This window comes from Acomys russatus, chromosome 28 (genome assembly GCF_903995435.1).
Source record: "Acomys russatus chromosome 28, mAcoRus1.1, whole genome shotgun sequence".
NCBI classification, from domain to species: domain Eukaryota; kingdom Metazoa; phylum Chordata; class Mammalia; order Rodentia; family Muridae; genus Acomys; species Acomys russatus.
Genome location: NC_067164.1, coordinates 503,758 through 526,063, shown reverse-complemented (window position 1 = coordinate 526,063; position 22,306 = coordinate 503,758). Strand labels below are relative to the sequence as shown.

Below are 22,306 nucleotides of genomic sequence, written 5' to 3'. Positions count from 1 at the left end.
ATTAAAGGTGTGCACCACCACGCCCGGTGTTAAATTTATATATTTTAAAAATTTTGCTTTTTCTCTGTAGTTCCATTTTACTTCTTCATGGCATGTATGCTCCTTGAAGTCCCTCAGCTCAAAAATGCTCTATTTCTTAATTTGTGTGTGTGTGTATTCGATATTTTATTGGTAGTATATTGGATAGTTTATATAGTTTTGTCTTCAGTCTCACTGGTTGCATTTGCATTTTCCAATCTTTCTCATTCTATGTATTTTTGTTTTAGGTGTGTATTTTATTTAGGAGTTGATGAGACTTTGGTATAGCTTGCATATTTCTGCTTTGCATACTCTCCCTTATTATATGCAGATGCCTACTTTAATGTGTTTGTCTTCTAATTATACCATTTCTCATTTCTGGATCTTTTGACTGATTTTTCTTAGACTTTATTATGACTATACTTTCTTTCTTTTTTTTTTTTTTTAAAGATTTATTTATTATTACATATACAGTGCTCTGCCTGCATGTAAACCTGCGGGCCAGAAGAGGGCATCATTTTATAGATGGTTGTGAGCCACCAGGTGGTTGCTGGGAATTGAACTCAGGACCTTTGGAGGAGCAGTCAGTGCTCTTAACCTCTGAGCCATCTCTCCAGCCCCATGCTTTTCTTTTTTAAAAAACTTTAAGTGTTTTCCTTTGCTTTGCTTTGCTTTAAACACTTTAAAAGGGTTGCTCTGGGACAAGTAAGTTACTTAGAAATCACTGGTTCTTTATAAGCCTCATGGCCAGAGAACCCCTTTGTCTGGGCTGATAGAGTCTCACCATAAGGTAATAACTTAGCATTCAGCTGATACCTGTGCGTCAGTAAGGTCTTCTACACTGACTCTAAGGAATACAAGATATTCCTAGCCTTGTGAGCTCTAGACATTGTTCTTTTTTCTGTCCTTAGTGTTCTTTTGGGCTTTGAAGTTACTTTCCACATATGTTCAAGCAAAGACTCAAAGGGATCTGTTCTGGAGTTTTCCAGAGATTTCTCTGTGCTAGCACCTGTCGCACTGTAAGCCGTATCTCACTGGCCTAAGATCAGCCGATTTTGCTGACAATCTTCCTATAGAGCAGCTAAGATGCCTCCAGGTCTAGGTTCATGTCACTGTGGGGCTCAGCCTTTGTGTTTCCCTTCTGAGGGATTGTTGTCTGGTGCTGCCCGAGTCATCTCTAAAGTCTGTAACTTCCAGTCTGTTGTCAGGGTTCCTAGATATTTGCACAGGAGGTAAATCTGATTATTACTTATCATGCATAAAAGTGCCAGTTACCTTACTCAGGCCACGGACCATGTCACCTTTTTCTCTGCTGATACTGAAACCTTTTTCTCTATTGCTCCCAAGTGATGGACACATTGCTACTCAGCAAGTATCTGTCTAATTGTTTTTGAGTAGTTGATTGTTTTTCAGTGAGGTGTATTTTTGAGTACTGAAACTTGTTCTTCAGTTTACAGCCCTAAGTTTCTATAAGACAGTCATAGCCTGTTTCCATTAAAAAATGGATATGAGAAAAGTTAATGGAAAGTTAAAGTGACAAAATAGATTCTAGCTAGTTGCCTGAAATTAATAAATGAAAATTTCAGATAGGTAATATTTGTTTCTTAGATTAGAAATGAAGTGGGCTGGAGAAATGGCTCAGCGGTTAAGAGCACTGACTGTTCTTCCAGAGGTTCTGAGTTAGTTCCCAGCAATCACACAGTCCTCACAACCATCTATAATGTGACCTGGTACCCTCCTCTGGCCTGCAGATGTACATGCAGGCTGAACTCTGTATACATAATAATAAATAAATAAATCTTTAAAAAAAAAAAAAAAAAAAAAAAAAAAAAGAAATGAAGCAAGTGACTGGTTAGGGAGCTTACCTTTTGCTTTCTTAGTTGTTTTTCTAATCTTAGGTTTTGAAAATAACTGATGTCCTTCACATTCAGCCAATCTTATTTTAATTTAAAATTAAATTACCCAGATTCATTGTCTGAGAACTAACTGGATTTGGTCAAATCCTTGGGTTTTCTGCATAGAAAAGTAAGTCGAATTTCATAGTGAAATAATTAAGTCATAGAACAATTAAAAAGCAAGGAGATTTAGCCTGGTTTTATTAAGTCATTATCTTCTTAAACTAGTAAGTTATTAATATAGTGTACTATTATTTACTAGAATAATGTTGATACTTTCAAGATGAAAGATTTTTCCTTAGAGTGAAAGTTAACTTTTTGCTGTCTAAAATTGTGTAAATGAGTAGGAATGATGTGCCATGTGTGGGTTTAAAAATTTTTCTTCTTTATATATTGTTTTCTCTTTAGTGTTGCCCTGGAAACTGTCCACCTTGTGATCAAAATTGTGGACGGACTTTAAGATGTAGAAACCATAAATGTCCATCTGTCTGTCACAGAGGTAAAGTTTCCTAGTAAATGTCATTTTATGTTTGTGCTTCCTTTGTGCTTTAGAGTCAATAGAGAGCTTTCATATTGTTGTATTTGGGCCTCCTAACACTCTGGAGAAGATAGGACAGTCACTCTATTTCTGTTTTTGAGCAAGGATTGTCTAGTGCTCTAGGTCAGAGTGCAGCAATTGCAAAGTGCACCCTGCAGAGGGACATAATGGGAGGACCTGAAGACCGCAAGTTAAAGAGGTGATGGGGAAAAGGTGGGACTAGAGAGATGGGAGAGATGGCTGAACACTTAGGAGCACGTCCCCTGTCCCACGTCCTGGGAGTGGTTCTCAGCGTCCACCTGGTGGCTCGTGCCATTTAACTGGTCTCCCGGGGACCCAGTGCCCTCTCTGGCCTCCACAGGCCACAGACATGGTGTGCAGACATACACTCAGGCAAAACATCCACCCACACAGATAAGCAGACAGACAAGCAAACAAGTAAGTAAATAAAATTTCTGGGGAAGAATGTAGACAGGGCCATAGGTTATTTTTTAAATGATGGCTTTTATGTGAGCAGCTTGACTACTGTGATGGTTATAGAAGGGGAGTCAGCAGTGTGCAGCCTTCTTAACCAGGAGTATAACGAGGCTACTTGGTATTCGTACTTGATTTTTGACAAGGCATCTCTAATCAATCTGAACTGAATGTCAGTTTCATACTATCTGATAAAATAAGAGCAAATTATACCCGAGTCTAACTCATGAATATGTTTGTAAAAGTATTAAAGTTTTAGGTATCCTGTCATCCTGTCCTATGGTATTACCGGTCCAAATCACCAGTATGTCAACATGAGTTGGGTTTATTCCAACATTAGTAATTTAGTTAGACTTTTTAAATCCAGACCAGTTTATGTAGAAGAGGAAGGGAACATCCTTCATCTGGTAAAGGGCATCTGTTGGAAGGCTGCAGCAAGCATCACTCTTAGTGGAGAAATCTTAGATGTATTTCTCCTAGCATTTGAAGCAGAAATCTTAGATGTATTTCTCCTAGCATTTGAAGCAGAGCCATAAATGTTTCATTATTCCTATCTGAAAAGTAGAATCTTAACCTAAAATAACATATTTCTTTTTTTTAAAGTTTTATTTTATTTACTTATTTATTTAGTTATTATGTATACAGTGCTCTGCCTGCATGTACACTTGCAGGTCAGAAGAAGGCATCAGATCACATTATAGATGGTTGTGAGCCACCATGTGGTTGCTGGGAATTGAACTCAGGACCTCTGGAAGAGCAATCACTGTCCTTAACCTCTCAGCCATCTCTCCAGCCCAACATATTTCTTCTTATCTCAAACATATTTGGTATTGAAATTCTTTTAGCATATTTTATTTGATTTGTGGCTCAGAAACTAAATAAGAATGGACTGTGTCCATTAAATGATACATTTTAAATCTATCATTTCCTTCATTTCTGGTTTGTTTATTTATTTTTATGGCTTGTGATTTATTTGAAAAAATTAGGAAGCCATTTGTTTTCCCAGCCTGGATTGTGTAGATTGCCTCTCTTGTGTTTTTAATTGTTTCTTTATCCTCTGCATTTTCCCATAAGTTGTTCAGTCTAGAGATTTGATCAGATTCATGTTTTGTCTTTTTTGTGTGTGACTTCTGTTATTGTGAAAGTGCTTATTAGCTCCCAAAGAGTCTTCCTTGTACTTAAAATGGTTATTTAGACGATTGTGTATCACTCCGAACATTGGTTTAACTCAGTTTCAGATGTGGAATCATTATCTTACCCCTTTGATCATTTTAGTTGCCTTCATGATCAGAATTACATGAAGCAGGGAGACAGAGAGCCCTCACAGCACATTGTATGGTGAATATATGAAAATGTGATGCACAGTTCATTTAAATGCAAGCTCATCCGTGTGGCTCTGCAGTTATTGGAAGCCTTCCCATTGTCCCTGTTAGTCCACTGCTCTCTTATTTGTTCTGCTTTTTAATTTTGAAACGATAATTGCTGAGGCTTAATTTGACTGCTATATCAGTCTCTGTAATAAATTCTTTTGATCAGTATGATGACTGTTAGGATAAATTATTTCTTACTGTTTTAAAGCTTTAATTTTAAAAAAGGTGTTGGTGTAATTTTGTCCTGACAATAGGCTGTTTGGTAAGTGCCTCTCTGAGTTGTTGAGTATGGATTAGGAACTGTTGTTAAGTGGAGATCACGCTAGGATATGCTCAGTGCGAGTGACTTAACTCTCCACTAGCTTGAAAATATAACATTGTTTTGGAAAGATCAAAATAAAACCTGGCTATGTAGATAAGGGTAACTTAGATTGTTTTATTGTCAAGATTGAAATTTCACTAGATTATACTTAAAACACTGAAGTATAAAGTTAACAATTGTATAATAAAAATTTTTCCTTTTTGTAAAGGAAAAAAAGAATGCCTTTTTTTCTTTCATTTTTTTTTTTTATTCTTTGAATCAAATTGCCAATTTTGTTTTAGAGTAATTCCTTTGTAACTTCTAGAGTCAGTATACCAGTTATTTTCTATTAACTGATTTTTTTTTTTAGACCAAGTTAACTGCTTGGTGTAGTATTTCATTTGATCCTGACATTTGGACTCATTAACGAAAGACTTTTTCCTTCCTTATTATTTCATTTCTGTTGGAGTTCCTTACTGGGAAAACTAGAATAGGAAGACTGTCCTTTAGATGATATTAGAGATCCTTAAGGAAGAACTATATAGCTGTGTGGAAAGGTTTCTTTCAGTTTGGACATATTGGTGTACATGGCTAGAACCCTGAACCAGTGGGGCTGAAGCCAATTTGAGGCATCTAATTAGGTTATCCCATGCCCTGCCAAGTTAAAGTTTTCTTTCATTTTACTTTTATGTATTTTTGACAAGAGAAAATGAAAAGTAAACACTAGTATCTTTTTGGAAATGTTTAGAAGAGAAACATTTTGGAATCACATTCTAAGAACTTAGTGTTTTATGAAGCTCAAATAATGCAAAAGTGACTGTACTCTTATTAATAGCCAATCGCAGGTCAAGAGAGAAACGTTGCTCTTGGGGTAATTTGTCAAATAGAATGTCCTTGGATAGATGTATGTATGAAAATAGGTCAAAAGATTATTGTTAGTGTTAGATTCTCCAAGGACTTAACTACCTGTTTGTTGTGTTTTTGAATAAGTAGCATGTTAAGTTTGTTATTTAGAACTGGTATTATTTGTAAGGAAGGTGTACAAATCATAATAAGGTGTAGTGTGCCGAAGCCTGTGAATGTGATTGTGTGCCAAATCTAGATTAGCCACAGCTCTCTACAGTGTCTCTCAAAGCTTGTGTCCTGAATACTCTCCTGATTTTGAACAGGAAAAATTAGTTTTTCCTATTTCTTCTGTATATGTGGAGTCAAACACTGACACACATAGCCTTGTGCATAGCTTCTTTTGTGTAGTGTGCTAAGAATCAATCGTTCATATTACTGCTGTTCTCTAATGGCAGGAGATCCCATTATGTATTGTGCATGTACACTATTGATTAACCATTTTGGTAAGTCAATCAGTGTCTTTTAAAGTATTGATTTTTTTTCCCCCTCAGGCAGTTGCTATCCATGTCCAGAAACTGTAGATGTGAGGTGCAACTGTGGCAGTGCAAAGGTGACCGTGCCCTGTGGCCGGGAGCGGACCACAAAGCCGCCCAAGTGCAGAGAGCTGTGCAGGTTGGTGTGAAGCTTTCCCCAGCCCTGATGCCTCCTGCCTTAACATTTAAATTCATACCTGATTTTGATTGTGTTCTAATTCTATGTTGTATTCATGGTTTATTCATAGTAATATTCAAGTGATATTCGTAGTATGTTTCTTTTCTGTGATTTCAGAATGTACTTAATTAATTGCACTTTAGATATATTGTTCATTTGTCAAAAGTAACTTAAAGACTTTCTGATTTAGTCGACCACCAACATGTCATCACACAAGTCAAGAAAAACACCGCTGTCACTTTGGCCCATGTCCACCATGTCATCAGCCTTGTCAAAAAGTTTTGGAGAAATGTGGGCACTTGTGTCCTGCTTCGTGTCATGATCAAGCATTAGTCAAGCAGATTGGCAGGGTAAGGACAATGCCGTTTAAGAGGTAATGCTCTGCAGTGGGTGTATTTTCTTCAGTGAAGTTTTTACAAGCAACGCTAAAGGTGTCTTTAGAGTACTAAGCACTTTGCTCGGACCCGGGGTGTGAGGAGAGCAAGACTTTGTCTTAAGACAAAGGAGACTTCCCCAGCATCTCCATGACTGTGGGAAGGAAGATTGAGGGTAGGGCGAGAAAATATATAATAAAAAATACAGTATAATGATATCTAGATTAACTTGTCAGTTTTTCTTCAAATATGGCTAAAGATACAGATATTTCTTCATTTACTTTGTTGTTCCTTCATTCAGTGTTTATTGGCTGGCTGTGTCAGGGTCTAGGTGATGAGGAGCCTATGGGAGGCGGCAGTCAGTCAGGAGGTGCTGCAGTTTGCTTCTCACTGGCTTTTGGCTTACATGCGGTTAAGGAGGCTCTGCTGCCTTAGTTCTAGCTTCGAAACTGGCATCTGCCTAAGTTTTTCCTATCGAGTGTGTGTGGAGAGGAATGGTCATCACAGTGTGGATGGGATAAGATATTTCAGTAAGCACTTGAGCTGAGCACTTGGATGATGTTCATCCCGTGTGAGCAGAAGATCCGTGAGGAAGTTTCTCTAGTTTCTTAGGAAGGCTGTACTGGATAGCCCTGCTAACTTTATATTGTTTTGCATTTTAATCTTAGCATCAGCCCACAGGCCCTTGGGAACAGCCAGCTGAGCCAGCATTTATTCAGACTGCGTTGCCTTGTCCTCCGTGTCAAGTTCCTATTCCTGTGTAAGAGCTGGAGATCGAACCCTTAAAACACTGTTGTGACATAGTATGCACTTCGCCTTGTTTGCTTTTTAAGTTTCATCATTATTCTAGGCCTGGCCTGCAAGCTAGTCTCCATGTTGTAGTTCATTCGTTCTCTCCCGTGTTTGCTGTGATACTTCAGATTCCCATGCATGCCTGTTTTTTGGTGTCCTCCCTTGGCTAGAGTGTGCTTACTAGCCTTAGCTTTCCATAGCAACAGGGGCGACTGTGACTTACAAGAGGCTCATTTGTTACTTTTCCTGGTGAGCCCCACACTGAAGTGCAATATTTCTGGGACAGCTAGGTATAGATGGCAAAGTGGAAGGTAAATGTGTAAAGGAAGCGCTGGGAATCTAAGGGGACTTTGCTGGGTGAGTCAGGAATGCTGGCGATGGAGTTTAAGGAGCTGAATCTGGAAGAAGGACGACTCCTTCAGTGTTCCATACTTTGAGCAGATGGTGCACATTAGAGGTAACAGGAAACAGCTCTGAGAAGCACCGTGATATTAGGAAGGGGGCTGTCATCTACAACTTAGGTTCCAAGTAAATAATTGGTACCATCTTAGGTACTGATCTTTCAAAGAAAGAATTCTGGTTGTCTTTATTTCTAAAAGTTATTTTTATTCAACAACTTCCCTTCTCCTGTGTCATGGTACCTTTGACTTTTACATGCTGCTAGATTCAGTTTATTAATATGTTAACTTTTTGAACAGGTTGGAGAGAGAGCTCAGTGGTTAAGAGCATTTCTGTTCTTCCAGAGCAGATTCCCAGCACACACATGATACACATGTATGTCTGTGCAAAACACCCATACATATATAAATTGAATGCATATTTTTTAAAATACTTGTTTTTTTTTAATTTAATTTAAGTGGCAAATATGCCTGTAATTCTAGCATTCAAGACACGAGGCAGGAAGATTACAACTTATGGCCAGCTTGGACTACGTAGTAATCTGAGTTCTGGGATAACCTGGGTAACAGGGTGACAAATACTCGGTTCCCCGAAAGGGTTGGGAAGTACTTCCCTGTAAGGATTAGGTCAACTCTTCAAATGCTTGTTAGACCTGAAGCTTCCCGTCCTGGGCTCTGCTGTGGTTGGGTTTGCCTGTCAGCATCATCGCAGAACTTAGAGCCTTTTTCTTGCTGGCCCTTCTCATGTTGCTTGTGCATTTATTTAGGTTCCATTGCATTTTTCATGGCTTGATACCTCAATTCTTTTTTTAAAAATGTATTTATTATTTATTTAATGTGCTGCCCACATGTGTGCCTGCACACCAGAAGAGGGCACCAGATCTTATTATAGATGCTTGTGGGCCGCCATGTGGTTGCTGGGAATTGAACTCAGGACCTTTGGAAGAACAGACAGTTATCTTAACCTCTGAGCCATCTCTCTAGCCTGATACCTAAATTCTTTTTATCACTGAATAATATTATTACACTGCCTGGACATCCCATAGTTGACTTGTTTTTATTTTAATATAATATTTTATTAATTCTTTGAGAATTTTCTGCACTGTATTTTGATGATATTTAACCCATTAGCCCTTCCCCAGCTCTTGCCAGATCTGTCCCCACCTTCCCACTTACTCTCCACTCTGTGCTTTTTTCCTTTACTGACTCACTGAGTCCAATTTATGATGACCGTATATTCATGGATACGGATCGTACCCACTCACCTATTGAAGGACAGTTTGGTTGTTTTCAGTAAAAAATAAAGCTCTGCTATATATGTTTATGTGCAAATTTTTGTATAACTTTGTAGCTCATTTAGATAAAAACTTAAGAGTATAACTGCTGGATCATATGGTAGTTTATGTTTAGCTATTTAAGAAGCTGTGAAGTTGTCTACCAAAGTGGCATACCAGTTTGCATTCTCATCAGCATCAGTGTGGTCTTGCTCAGCATCCTATTAACATTTTGTTAGGTACATGAGCTGTTGCCTGTTAATTTACAGCTTCCTAATGACCTGATGCCATGAATCTTTTTACATACCAATTTGGTATTTGCCATCGTTTTGATAAGATTTATCTTTTGTTCAATATTTTTGCCCATTTTTCTAATTGGGTGGTTTGCTTTTTGTCTGTTGTTAAGCATGAGTTCTTTGTATTGTTTACCAGATATGTCTTCCAAATATAGTGTACTCATCTGTGTCTCTCTCGTCTTCCTTCTGTAAAGTGTTCTTTGCTGAACAGACATTTTCAGTTTGGTAAATTAGAACTTTCTGTTTCCCTTTATGGGTCATACTTTGGTGTTGTTTTAAAAAGTCATCTTGAAACTCAAGATTAAGTCCTTCTTTTTTTTTTTTTTTTTTAAATTTGGCCGAGACAGGGTCTCTCTATGTAGCCTTGGCTGTTGTGGACTCACTTTGTAGACAGGCTGGCTTTGAACTCACAGTGATCTGCCTGCCTCTGCCTCCGGAGTGCTGGGATTAAAGGTGTGTGTCACCACATCCGGCTACAGTTGTTATGTCTTATCCTGTGAATTATACTTTTGTGGTTTGTATTTAGGTATGTGATCAATTTTGGCTTACTTATGAATGGTATAAAAGTCTTGTCTTTTAAAAATTGGATATATATTTGTTCTAGCACTACCATTTGTTGTAAAGAATATTTCTTCTGTAATCTGCCTTTGTTTTTGTCAAAGATATACTGATTCTATTTGTATGGGCCTAATAATGGGCTCTTTGTTCTAGTTCATTAACTTATGTTTCTGTTTTTTCATCAGTACTGCAAAGCCTTGATAACCACAACTTTGTAGTAAGTCTTGAGTCAGTGCATGGTAGTCATTCAACTTTCTTCTTCAGCATATTGTGTTGGCTGTTTCATTTCTGCTGTTTCGTTTTGTTTTTTTCTTATAGACTTTAGATGAAATGTTAGGATTTTGTTTGTTTGGTTGGTTTGGTTTTTGAGCCAGAGTACCTTGTAGCCCAGGCTGGCCTTGACCTTACTTTGTAGAAGCTCATACAGAGTTCAGGCTGGCCTTGAACTCCTCATGCTGCTGTGTCTTTGCATCTAAGTTAGGGTTACAGTGGTGTGCCACCATGCTTGGCTTTTGGTGAGATCTTGGAATTGTGTTGGATATAGATGAAGTTGAGAAGAAATATGGCCTTAGTATTGATTCTGTTTTTAAACATGGAATCTTTATTTAAACCCATAAGTTTTCTCCTCAGCATTTTATAGTTTTTAAAATCATGTCATCCAGATGTACAGTATAAGTAGGTGTCACGTTCAATTACTCATTGCTACTCTTTTGCAAAGAATTGGCCTATATATGTCAACTGTATATTCCGTAGCTACTATAATTGGTTATTTCCAAGTGCTTATTTTTTAATTAATGAGAACTAGTGTAGTTAGCATATTTGTTTCAGAAACTCTTCTTAAAGAATCCATGTTTTCATCTTGTTTTTTTTCTTACAGGGAATGCCTGGGGAAGCACGAGGTGAGTCATAGGTATAATCTTTAGGTTTATCTTGTAATCTCTATCACTTTTGTCCTAGAGTTGTTAGAAATAACTTACTGTCTGTCAGTGTTCTAACGACTGCATAGGGTTGCTAATTGGAAAATATATATGTTGCTTTAATATGAGAATTATATTATGTGTGTTCACTGTAGAATCATTACATCAGATTTCTCTTTCAATAATAGATGCTTTCTTCCTGGCACCTATTTTTAGAGGAATGTTTTGATAGGTGCTTAGTTTTGATATAAATGTAATTACTGGAAACATGTTGAGATCATTGTGAAAATTGGTCTCAGATTAGTCTAGAAGGTTTTGTGTGTGCATATGTGCTGTTCTAGTTGATTCCTTTTTACTTTCATTTTTAAGGTGAGCCCACTTCCATGCCACGTGGTAGGACCCTATTCCTGCAAGAGACTTTGTGGAAGAATGTTGAACTGTCAGAATCATACATGTATGAAAGAATGCCACAAAGTGACTGAAGTTGATGGCTGTACTGGAAAAAATAAGGTACCGTCCTTAGGATGGAACCATATATAATGAGCATATTAGATGCTACCTGCCTTTTTTTTTTTTTTTTGAGACGCCATTCTCACTGGCCTAGAACTCACCATGTAGACTAGACTGCCTGTCTAGAGGGTTCCCAGGAACCTGCCAGTCTTCTGTTTCTCCAGTGCTGGGATTCCAAGCGTGGGTCATTGTCTAGTGTTTTATGTGGGTTCTAAGGATTGAATTTAGGGCCAGCTCCAGCTACATAGTGAGTTTAAGGCCAGCAACAGCTACATAATGAGACCCTAAAAACAAACCAAAAAACCACCCCAAATCTGCAAATTATTTATAGACGAATATCTTTTAATAACTTAAAGTGTTTTTAAATTCTAAGTACCAGATTTTTTTAAAAAAAGGATTTTTAAACATTATGCATGTGGACATATATTTCTGTGTGTGGATGTATGCACAAGTGGATAGGTGCCCACTGAATCCAAAAGAAAATGTTGGATCCACTGGAACTGCAGTTACACAAGATTGTGAGCTACCCAGTGTGGATGAGGGAAGCTGAGGCGGCCCTCTGGAAGAGCAGGAAGTACTCTCACTCACTGAGCTGCTTTCCTAGCCCCGATCGAGGAGAACTCATTGACACATAATTATAATCATGACTTCATTTAGGACGTCATCAAAAAATTTTCACCTTGAAGAAGTCTTTGTGTCTATATCTATAGCTGTTTTACAGACTTTATTTTAAATATAACATTTGAAAATAATATAGTCTTTAACCTTCTTTGATAGACTCTAGCCCTGGTTATATAGCTAAGTCATCAGCAGAAGGAGGTGCAGTGTTGAGTTACATTGAGTTACACATCTGAGTATGGCTTAACTTTATATGTTAACAGTGTGTTGTTTCTGTAGTTCGATGATGCCTGTGTTTGTTGGGTTAGAATGTATCGATAATGTTTTATTTGTTTTTTTCTGTTAATGGTTATTTCTAGGAAGTAATTTACAGTGTTAGTAGGAATACTTTGTATGGCCAGCTTCATTTTACAAGTGATGTGGATTGACTTTTTTTCCCTCATTTTTATTTATTTATTAATTCATTCATATTACATCTCAATGGTTATCCCATCCCTTGTATCCTCCCATTCCTCCCTCCCTCCCACTTTCCTCCTACTCCCCTCCCCTATGACTGTGACTGAGGGGGACCTCCTCCCCCTGTATATGCTCATAGGGTATCAAGTCTCTTCTTGGTAGCCTGCTATCCTTCCCCTGAGTGCCACTGGGCCTCCCCATCCAGGGGACGTGGTCAAATATGGGGCACCAGAGTTCATGTGAAAGTCAGTCCCCAGTCTCCACTCATCTGTTGAGAATGTCCTGTCCGTTGGCTAGCTCTGGATAGGGGTTCGATGTTTACTGCACGTATTGTCCTTGGCTGGTGCCATAGTTTGAGCAGGACCCCTGGGCCCAGATCTGCCCATCATAATCTTCTTCTTGTAGGTTTCTAGGACCCTCTGGATCCTTCTATTTCCCCATTCGTGGATTGACTCTTGAAGCTCATAGACATAAGAGTCTGAATGATACAGGTCTATTAACAATCTTATTATTTTTATCTTGGTTGACTTTTAAGATTAAGAATAGGTACCATGTTATTAATGGAATTTCTCTTTTTGTGTGTCCATGTTTGTGTATGCATATATCCTTGCAGAAACCCGAGGTCAGCATCAGGCACCCTTCTCGGTCATTGTTTATTTTATTTTCTTTCTTTTTTTCTTTTTTCTTTTCTTTTTTTGTGTGGGGGCAGGGGATCTATCTCACTGAACTGGGAACTTTTCAGTTGGCTAGACTGATCAGCGAGCCCCAGGGCTCCTCCTGTCTCTGCCTCTCCAGTGCTGTTAGTGACTCCATATCTGGCTTTACATCTGTGCTGGGATTAAACTTGGATTCTTGTGTTTCGTAGCAAGCACTGTACTTGTGGTGGAGTCTCTCCAGCCCTATTAACTACTTCCTACGCTTTCAAAAGTGCTTTGTTTAGTCTGGTATCTACCTTTTGTAACCTCAGTATGTGGAAATGTTAGATGTGTTGGTGATTTATTTCCTTGTTACTCTTCAGGCTGGCCTGGAATGCCTTCAGTGTGAAGAAGGGTGCTCCAAGTCAAGACCTGTGGGTTGTCCTCACCCATGTGTTTTGCCATGTCACCCTGGAAAATGCCCTCCTTGTGTTCAGATGCTTAGATTAAAATGTCACTGCAAGATCACAAGCCTGTATGTGGAATGCAGGTAAGTAGACTGAAGAATACTCCAGTTTCCTTAAGATTAGTAAGTGGTGTTTCTGGAAGACGCCTTTTTAGTATTTGTGTTGGTGCACTGCTGGAGGCTGAGCGACTCAGCAGCGCCTAACTTCCCAGCGCCTCACTCTGACATCAGCCAGCCGGATTCTGCTTCATTCTGTTGGGGTTTGTATAGAAGATTTGGTGAGGAGAAAGTTAAATCGCTGCTTTCAGAAGTGTAGTGTTCCTGTGATAGAGCGCTTAAATGATGGTGTTAACCTAGAAAACTCTGGAAAGAAATTTGACTTGCTTTTTGATTTATATACCTTTTTAAAAAGTAGCTCTTTCTTATTAAAAAAAAAAATTCTTGTTACAGAATTTATCATAGCATTATCTGCTTTGTCTATTTTCCTTACCTAAAACGTACATTATGTCGAGGGAAAAATTTTGCATTGTCTTGATTGATCTAACATAATTTAGGATTTATAGCTGTCACTTAAGTTTATACTTACGAAAATCAGAGGATTGTAGGAGTGTTTTCAAACTAGTTTCTGTCTCCCTTGGAAATGTTTCCATCTGGTTTGCAGTGTTTTCCGGCTTTTTGGTATAGTAACATCTCAGGGTTAATTTTGGAAATGCATATTTTGCTTGGAAATTACTTGCCTGATAATGTTTTTCAAGTTTAATTTAGTAGTAATAGTTTTTCAAAGTTGCATATAATTTTTAGACATCTAACTTTTCTATTATTATCGCATGTTTCCCCCTGCCCCTTTAGGTTTTTTGTTTTGTTTTTTGTCTGTGTGCTATGTCTGTGTGCTCATGCACATGGGTGCTCTTGCAGCTCATGCCACATGTGTAGAGGTCAGAGGACAACTTCGGAATTTCTCTTGATCCACCTCTAAGTGGGATCTGGAGATTGCGCTCAGGCTGTCAGGCTGTGCAGCACATACCTTTATCTGCGGAGTCTTCTCACCAGACCGAATTGAGGATAATTGTTATAGAGACATAATTTAAATATTCTGAGAAAAAAAAAAACGCTGATACTTTTATGAGTATGCTTGAAATTGTGAACATAAACACTTAGAAAACATGAAAAACTGGATTTGGGTTTGAATGTCACCAAAATTTTCCTGTTTTTAGAAAAATAACCACAGCTGATGTAAGTGAAAAGAACCTCCTCAGTTGTTGCAAAAACCAGTGCCCCAAGGAGGTAAGCTGTAAACATCCTTGAGTTGAGTCCTTTGGGTGTAGCTCCCCTGGTGATTGTTTCTTGTTGGCTGCCCTAGTTTAGGTCCTTTCTGGACCCACTGAAGATGTGCTATCTGCAGATGCTTAGGATGAAAGGTCCTTTCTGTTGACTTAGGGACTTAGGACTGGAACTGACCTTTTGGCGGGATTTTTTTTTAGAACTATTTTTTTATTTTTTTTTAAGAGTAAAAGAAGGTGATTTTTTTTTTTTTTTGTTAATTTATTCCTGTTACATCTCAATGGTTATCCCATCTCATGTATCTTCCCATTCTTCCCTTCCTCCCATTTTCCCATTATTCCCCTCCCCTATGACTATTCCTGAGGGGGATTACCTCCCCCTGTATATGCTCATAGGGTATCAAGTCTCTTCTTGGCAACCTGCTGTCCTTCCTCTGAGTGCCACCAGGTCTCCCTCTCCAGGGGACATGGTCAAATGTGAGGCACCAGAGTACATGAGAAAGTCATATCCCACTCTCCACTCCACTGTGGAGAATGTTCTGACCATTGGCTAGATCTGAGTAGGGGTTTAAAGTTTACCGCCTGTATTGTCCTTGGCTGGTGCCTTAGTTTGAGCGGGATTTAGAACTATTTTAAAGCTAGCTAATTAATTTTATTATATAAAGTATTGACTCAGCTTACTGTCTAAAATGGGATTCAAAATATAGATTTAAAGCTGTGAGTTACAGGCAGCTAGATGGTAGATTATTAAAAACAAAACCAAGAAGGTGTATGTGTATTTTGATTTTTTTTAAAAAAGTGAAATATCACATGTAGGGCCAATATAAAAGAAAAGGAGAACAAAAAATGCTAAATACGAAGGGACATAAAAGGACTGAACGTAGGTGATGGACATGGATTAAGGTTAGGATATGAAGTTACCAGTTTTTCTAGTTCTAATTCTGACTTGATTTTGTTCGTTTGGATAAGCCCACAGTTTCCATTCCACATGCTAATTATGTTTGTAAGTCCATTAAATTGTATAGACTTTGGGTATGGTTAATTTGAGTGTATAATGTTTTATTTATTTACAGGTTTTTAAAATAACAATTATTTTAAAAATAAAATGAAATGTCATCTATATGTACTATATATATGTATTATTTAACACAGGAAGTCAGCATGCTATTACTCCATCCTCATTAAAAACAATAACAAAACCCAAAGCATTGCTGATACTTCAGGAGTCTGTCAAATTCTTGGCCTGAGTGATTTCTTTCTATTTTAAAGGCTACTACCACTTTATGTTTTTTAAAAGTTTCACTGAGGATAGAGTGCTTATATGTCATGGATCATGTGTGGGAGTCCAAGAACAGCTCTGTGGCATTGGTCACCTCCATCTTTATGTAGCTTCTAGAGGCTGAAGTCAGCTTGTTAGGCTTGGTTAGCAAGCCTGAGGGGTCCAACCCACTGAACCACGCCACTGCCTCCTTCTCTTGCCTTTTACTTATAGCTCTTGGTGCAGGTATGTGCAGCTACAGAAACGTTGCCTAGTTTTACTTCTAGTTGCAAGTTACAGAACTAGTTTGGAGTCAGTTGTGGCAGAGGCCGGGGGTGAGAGGGGGAGATGTCTTAAGGAGGACATTTGGCAGTGCTATATAAAGTCTGAAGGAAATGCCTTACATCAGAAGGGCAAAATCTGTGCAGCCTGAAAGATGTGGCCTCAGCAATAAGATCCTGCCTCCTTTCCCTGACTGGCTCACCTCGGGTCAAAGGGATTTGGCATAGGCAGCTACGGCTATAAGGCAGAAAGCTGTAGTAGCTAACAAAGCCGTGGCTATGACATCAACTCTTGAAGTTGAGATTGAGAATATTAAAAATTTCTTTTGAAGGCAGGTGTGGTGGCACACGCCTTTAATCCCAGCACTCAGGAGGCAGAGGCAGGAGGATCACGGTGAGTTCGAGGCCAGCCTGATCTACAAAGCCAAGTCCAAGACAGCCAAGGCTAACACAGAGACCCTGTCTCGAACCCCCCCCCCCCAAATAAACACATAAATAAATAAATTCTTTTGTTTAAAAATGATTATTATATATATATATAGTGTTCTGCCTGCACGCACACCTGCAGTCCAGAAGAGGGCAAGAGAACTCATTATAGATGGTTGTGAGCCCACCATGTGGTTCCTGGGAATTGCACTCAGGACCTATACAAGAGCAGCCAGTGCTCTCAACCTTTGAGCCATCTCTCTAACCCTATATTAAAATTTTCTAATAAAAAGTTTTATATAAATAATTGGGTACTGGGTAGGCCCTTGTTCGTGACTCATATCGGTTTTGCTGGAGGAAGGCAAGTGCGTTGTAGACTGATTGGTAGATGAGATGACAAGGTCAAATGAAGGATTTAAGGAAGACGTGTATAGTTTGGAGCCAGCAAGAGAAAGAGATTTGCATGCTGTCAGTGGGGTTCTGAAAAGTATGAGGACTTTTACTGTCATGAAGATGAGATGGAAGGCCAGTGCTTCTCACCTTTCATTAGGTCCCGATGCGTTTTAGGAAAGGAGCAGTGGTGAGTGAAGGCCACACAGGTCACCATTGCTTCACTGCCTCTATTCTCTTTACCATTTAGAGTCATTGATTTCAAATTGACGTGTGAGAGTCAAATAGAAGAGAATGTTTCATGTGAAGACTTAGAGGGCAGCAGATAGCAAATAAAGATAAGGAACACTTAAACACCGTGGCGGGTACTGACTTGGCCTGACTATCCATATAATATGTGTTAGTGTCAAGGGTATGTTAGAGTCCTGAAAAGCTAAGCAGTTGTGACAATGACAAGAAAGGTTCCTTTCTCATGTAACAGCAGCGTAAGGGAGAGCTAGTGTCCTGTGCTCCATGTGCTCACCCAGCCATCACATTAGCCAGGCACCTGTCCTCTTTCACACATGGTTCCCATACTGTTCAGGTTTTGTCATTTCCAGGATGCTGGGAAGGGAAAACAGGAACACATTCCTGAGTGCTTTAAGGCACACATCACTTCTACTTGTTTGTGTTCCATGGGCTTAGTCTCCTGGCTGTAGTGACAGTGACAGTGTGTCAGTCTGACAGGGCCATCTACTCTTGAGATGAAGCTTGAAAATATTAACTTTTTAAAAAATAAAAATAATTTGTGTAAATACTTAGAATTATCTGTCCAAAAGAAAAAGAAGTTGAAGGATCATCTACTATTCAGGGTTAATTGGCACTATGTGTGAGCTCTGTTAAAAACAACCACCAGGGAGAAGGGGAAGAAGAGTGTGATGAAAATGTAAACGACCACTGCTTTTGTCACATAGCTTCCTTGTGGCCATCGATGCAAAGAGGTGTGCCATCCTGGTGAATGCCCCTTTAATTGCAACCAGAAGGTAAAACTCAGATGCCCTTGTAAAAGGATAAAACGGGTAAGTATTTTACATAATAGAATTCCTGTTTGTCGTGGTTTGTGTTGGTGGTTTTTGGGCTTTAATTTTAAGGTTTTAATTTTTAGAATATTTTCATTATATTTAGACTAAACTTAGTTATTTCTGTAAATGCTCATTAAAAGCAATCAGGATTGGCCATCCAGTTTCCTGTAACTTAACAACAGAAGAAAGCTGGTTTCTGCTGAATCTGGCTCAAGCCCTTTGTTGGGATAGTGCTCGTGGGCTCTAAGTTGAAGTCTTAAAGCAAGGGGCTGGCGTGAGTGATAAAGTCAGTGTCGTGGATTAAGACATGGTCTGGAATTAGGCTGCTTGTCCTTTTATATGAAGGTTTTTATTTGATGATACCAGTATTCTCCTTTGAAAATAATTCCTCAAAAAGACTACTGTCACAGCCTCATAAAATAATGCTCAGACCTAGAAGAAATAATTGTAAGATAAAAACAGTTAATGGATGAATACAGAGGTGAGGGTTTAATGACCAGAAAGGTCATTCAACAAGAGTTAAGAAGAAAAGGGGAACTTTTCCCCTAGATCTCATTTCCCGTGACTTCAAACCCATTAACCTTAGGCAGTGAGGGATTTTCATAAGAACGTTAAAAATGTTAATAGTTAAAAGAAAGATATATAACTCTTGAGGAGAGCTCCAGACTTTGACTGTTGGGAGAGCAGCACTAACTGCGTGTATTTTAGTGAGGCAGCAGGGAGGACTGCTGAAGAGTTGCCTCCTCGTCGCACTAACCACACTGGGGCAGAGTCAGCACAGCTGTCAGTGCTACTTCGTTAGCTGACAGGCCAGGCATTCCCTTTACCTCAGAACGCTCTGTCGGATGTTCTAGAACATTTCCTTGAAGCTTTGAAAGAATACAAGGAACAACAAATATAAAGGATAAAAGGATAAAAATTAAACTCAGCGAAGTTGATAGAGGCATATAGTAAGTTAATTATTTTACCTTTATGGTTTTCATTATTTTAGTTAAATAGAGTAGGAGTGTTTTGTTTATTTTGGCTCAATGGTCAAGAAAGCATGTTGGTTTTGCATAGGACCCCATGTCATACCACTCACAGCATCCTGTAGCTCCAGCTTCCAGGTGTTCTGTGCTGTTTTCTGGTCCCTGTAAGTGCTGTGTTTATGTGCACCTATCCCCAATTGAAAAAAAGAAAGAGAAAACAAAGGAGTAATCATTTGAGCCAAGATACATAATGTCTAGTGAATGTACCGTATTTATAACCTTTAGCTATTTTGCTGGCATACAGTTCTAATTTGAAAGAAAAATTGACTACATATTTCAATTTCTGTCACTTGTAGGAATTGCCATGCAATAAAATACGTGAAAGTCAGGTTTCAGTGGAATGTGATGCAGCGTGCAAGGAAATGAAGCGGAAAGCATCCGAGGTAGTGTTTCATTAGAGTTATTACTAATGTGATAGTGGCCTTTCCTACTTGCATTTTTTTTATATGTTTATTAAAACAGCTTGTGCTTACGATACAGAAGGCTACTTGTATAGCCTCATTCTGAGCCCACGGTGGTTTTATTGCTTGCTGTGTATCTGAGCTTTTTGTCTTTTACACCATTTTTAGTGTATTTGCTCTGGCCTTAGCCATTCGTTTTAATGATACAAAGAGCCTCCTGAAAATTAGGCTTGAATTCTACAAACATAAGATTTGGTTATGCTTTGCAGTTTGAGTTATCTTTAGTGTTGATTCTGCCTGCCAAAACAACTAGTCCACAAATAATTGGCTTTATGGGTTCAAAGTCTTGCCTTCCAGACACACATTTGAAAGAAATTATCAGTTTCTACTTTGAAAATGTGGCATTAATAATTGATTTTACATTACCGATAACAAGTGGAAAAGTTAAAAGCGTTTTAGTTACAGATTGTTAATGTCTTGAATTGTGATCTAATCTCATATAGCTAGTAAAAGGAAATGTTCATGTAAATTATAACAAGCCTAACACAAATATAAGTTATTCACCACCCTGAGTCTCTTAGATGGAACCTTGGTAAAACTTCCCAGTATAAAACTTCCCATGTAAGGCTACCAAAGGTTGCTATGGATTAGTAGAAACTGGGGGGGAAGATGACAAAAATCTCTGAAAATTTGATATCTGATTGTTAATTTACTTTTAAATATAAATAGATTAAAGAAGCAGAAGCCAATGCTGCTCTGGAAGAAGAAAAACGAAGACAGCAGGTACCTCGGTGATGGGCAGACTTGTGTCTTCCATAGTTGTGGTTGTCCGTGTTGCAGCATGGGTGCCTAGGATAGCCGAGTTCAGCCCAGCATTGAGTTTGTTCTATATACCAAAAAATGACTTTTAAGTGTAGCTATAACTACAGTAATAAATATGTTAATGAAAATTTACATTTTCACTATTTTGTTTAGATAGTACATATTTACTTTATTTAATGACCATCATTTTTTAGTTGGTTACTCTGTACTGTGCTACAGTATTGTATTAGCTTTGCATAGGCGCTTAGTGCTTCCCAGAGGATAAAAGATGGCACCCAGTACTCCAGGTAATCCCTGTTTACAGTCGGTTTCTAATTCTTCCTGAAGTAATCATTTGTATTGAAGCATGAAGCAGTTTTCTCCTTAAAGAGTTTTTACTGTATCTTAAAAAGGTCGTGGGGGACATTTTTTTTTTTTTTTTGGTTTTTCGAGGCAGGGTTTCTCTATGTAGCCTTGGCTGTCTTGGACTCGCTTTGTAGACCAGGCTGGCCTCGAACTCACAGCGATCCGCCTGCCTCTGCCTCCCGAGTGCTGGGATTAAAGGCGTGAGCCACCACGCCTGGCTTTCGTGGGGGGCATTTGATAAAGAAAAGAATCCACTTGAGGCAATTTTTTTTTTAATCGTTTGGATTTCTATGCTATGAGATGTAACTCTTATTTCCTGCATTTTATAATGCAGGCTAAAATTGTATATGGAGCATGTCTGCATTTGCAGGAAGGTGCTCTTGAGGTATAAAATAGAGTTAAATTCACAGCTGTTGTCTACATTTTAGAGTCCTTTGATTTAATCAGTTATATGTTTAATATTCAAGATAGGCTTTCAGTCTGAAAGATGACTTGTATTGGCACTCAGTTCTGCCTGCTTACGTAACTGAACCCTTGCCTGTGCTGAATATAGTCAGTAGTCGATGAGAGGCTTTTTCTTGTTTAAGTCAGACTAATATATTTATTATACTGTTAGTATCAATACATTTCTCAAATTGTTTTCTATGTTTATTTAAATATAACATTGCAAGTCAGTGTATTCTTGGAATTTAATATGAATGACATTGTGTTTCTTTAGGCTGAACTGGAAGCATTTGAAAACAGACTGAAGGGCCGCCGCAAGAAGAACAGGAAAAGAGATGAAGTGGCCGTGGAGCTCTCACTGTGGCAGAAGTATAGGTCCTACCTCCTTCCAGTGTGTGGAGTTGTGCTGGCAGTGCTTGTGTGGTCCATCACCCATGGTGTGGATTAACGATCCTTTAAATCTTGTGATATGCCTGAGATGGGAGTTAATAAATGTTCAGTTTAAGATGTGAGAAAACAAACATTTAGCATACGGTACATGTTCACATTCCTCTCCGTGTCCTCGTCTGGCTGTAGTTAGGACACAGTGGTTAGCTTTCTCTGAGGCAGAACAGTTTCCAGGGGCGGTGAGGTACTGTCCACGGTTGGAGCATGCCTGCAGTTCTGAAGCAGGCAGAAGGCTCAGGTAGTGCAGTGTGCCTCCTTGTATTAACGTAGTCTGGTATTCTCATGTTCAGCACTTCACTCATTTTGTGAATTCAGAAAAACTGAGCCATATATATGTGCAGCAATGAGGATATATCTCTGCTCATTTACTGGGTACTTTTCTTGATCATGTAACTTTGTACTTTTTTAAAGAAGCGATTCTGTAAAACACGCAACTTTATAATCAGATTCCAGAGTAATTTATCAGAGAGGAATTTTTATTGGTCATTGAAGCAAATTTTACACTGTGTATTCCTCAGAAAATATAAACAAATGCCACACTAGGTTCCTTACAGGAGGCTATTTTTTCGTTTTCTGTTTTCTGTGTTTGTGTGCAAGAAGCTTTAACTGAAATTTGGCATGTTTTGTAAAACGTGTGTATCTTTTTATGATAATAAAGGACAACTAATATTTATGA

The 22,306-nt window shown here is 38.6% G+C and overlaps 1 protein-coding gene across 1 annotated transcript in view; it reads left to right on the top strand.

The window, feature by feature from the left end:
* Positions 1-21,656, top strand: part of Nfxl1 (nuclear transcription factor, X-box binding like 1) — a 40,528-nt gene extending 18,872 nt beyond the window's left edge. The window contains exons 12-23 of the mRNA XM_051170130.1: positions 2,322-2,412; positions 5,994-6,114; positions 6,344-6,503; positions 7,196-7,287; positions 10,723-10,744; positions 11,132-11,272; positions 13,365-13,531; positions 14,662-14,731; positions 18,036-18,140; positions 19,468-19,554; positions 20,302-20,355; positions 21,458-21,656. Of these exons, the coding sequence (XP_051026087.1) occupies positions 2,322-2,412; positions 5,994-6,114; positions 6,344-6,503; positions 7,196-7,287; positions 10,723-10,744; positions 11,132-11,272; positions 13,365-13,531; positions 14,662-14,731; positions 18,036-18,140; positions 19,468-19,554; positions 20,302-20,355; positions 21,458-21,631 (1,284 nt within the window). The 3' untranslated portion in view covers positions 21,632-21,656. The remainder of the gene's footprint in view (positions 1-2,321; positions 2,413-5,993; positions 6,115-6,343; positions 6,504-7,195; positions 7,288-10,722; positions 10,745-11,131; positions 11,273-13,364; positions 13,532-14,661; positions 14,732-18,035; positions 18,141-19,467; positions 19,555-20,301; positions 20,356-21,457) is intronic.
* The last annotated feature ends 650 nt before the right edge of the window (positions 21,657-22,306 follow it).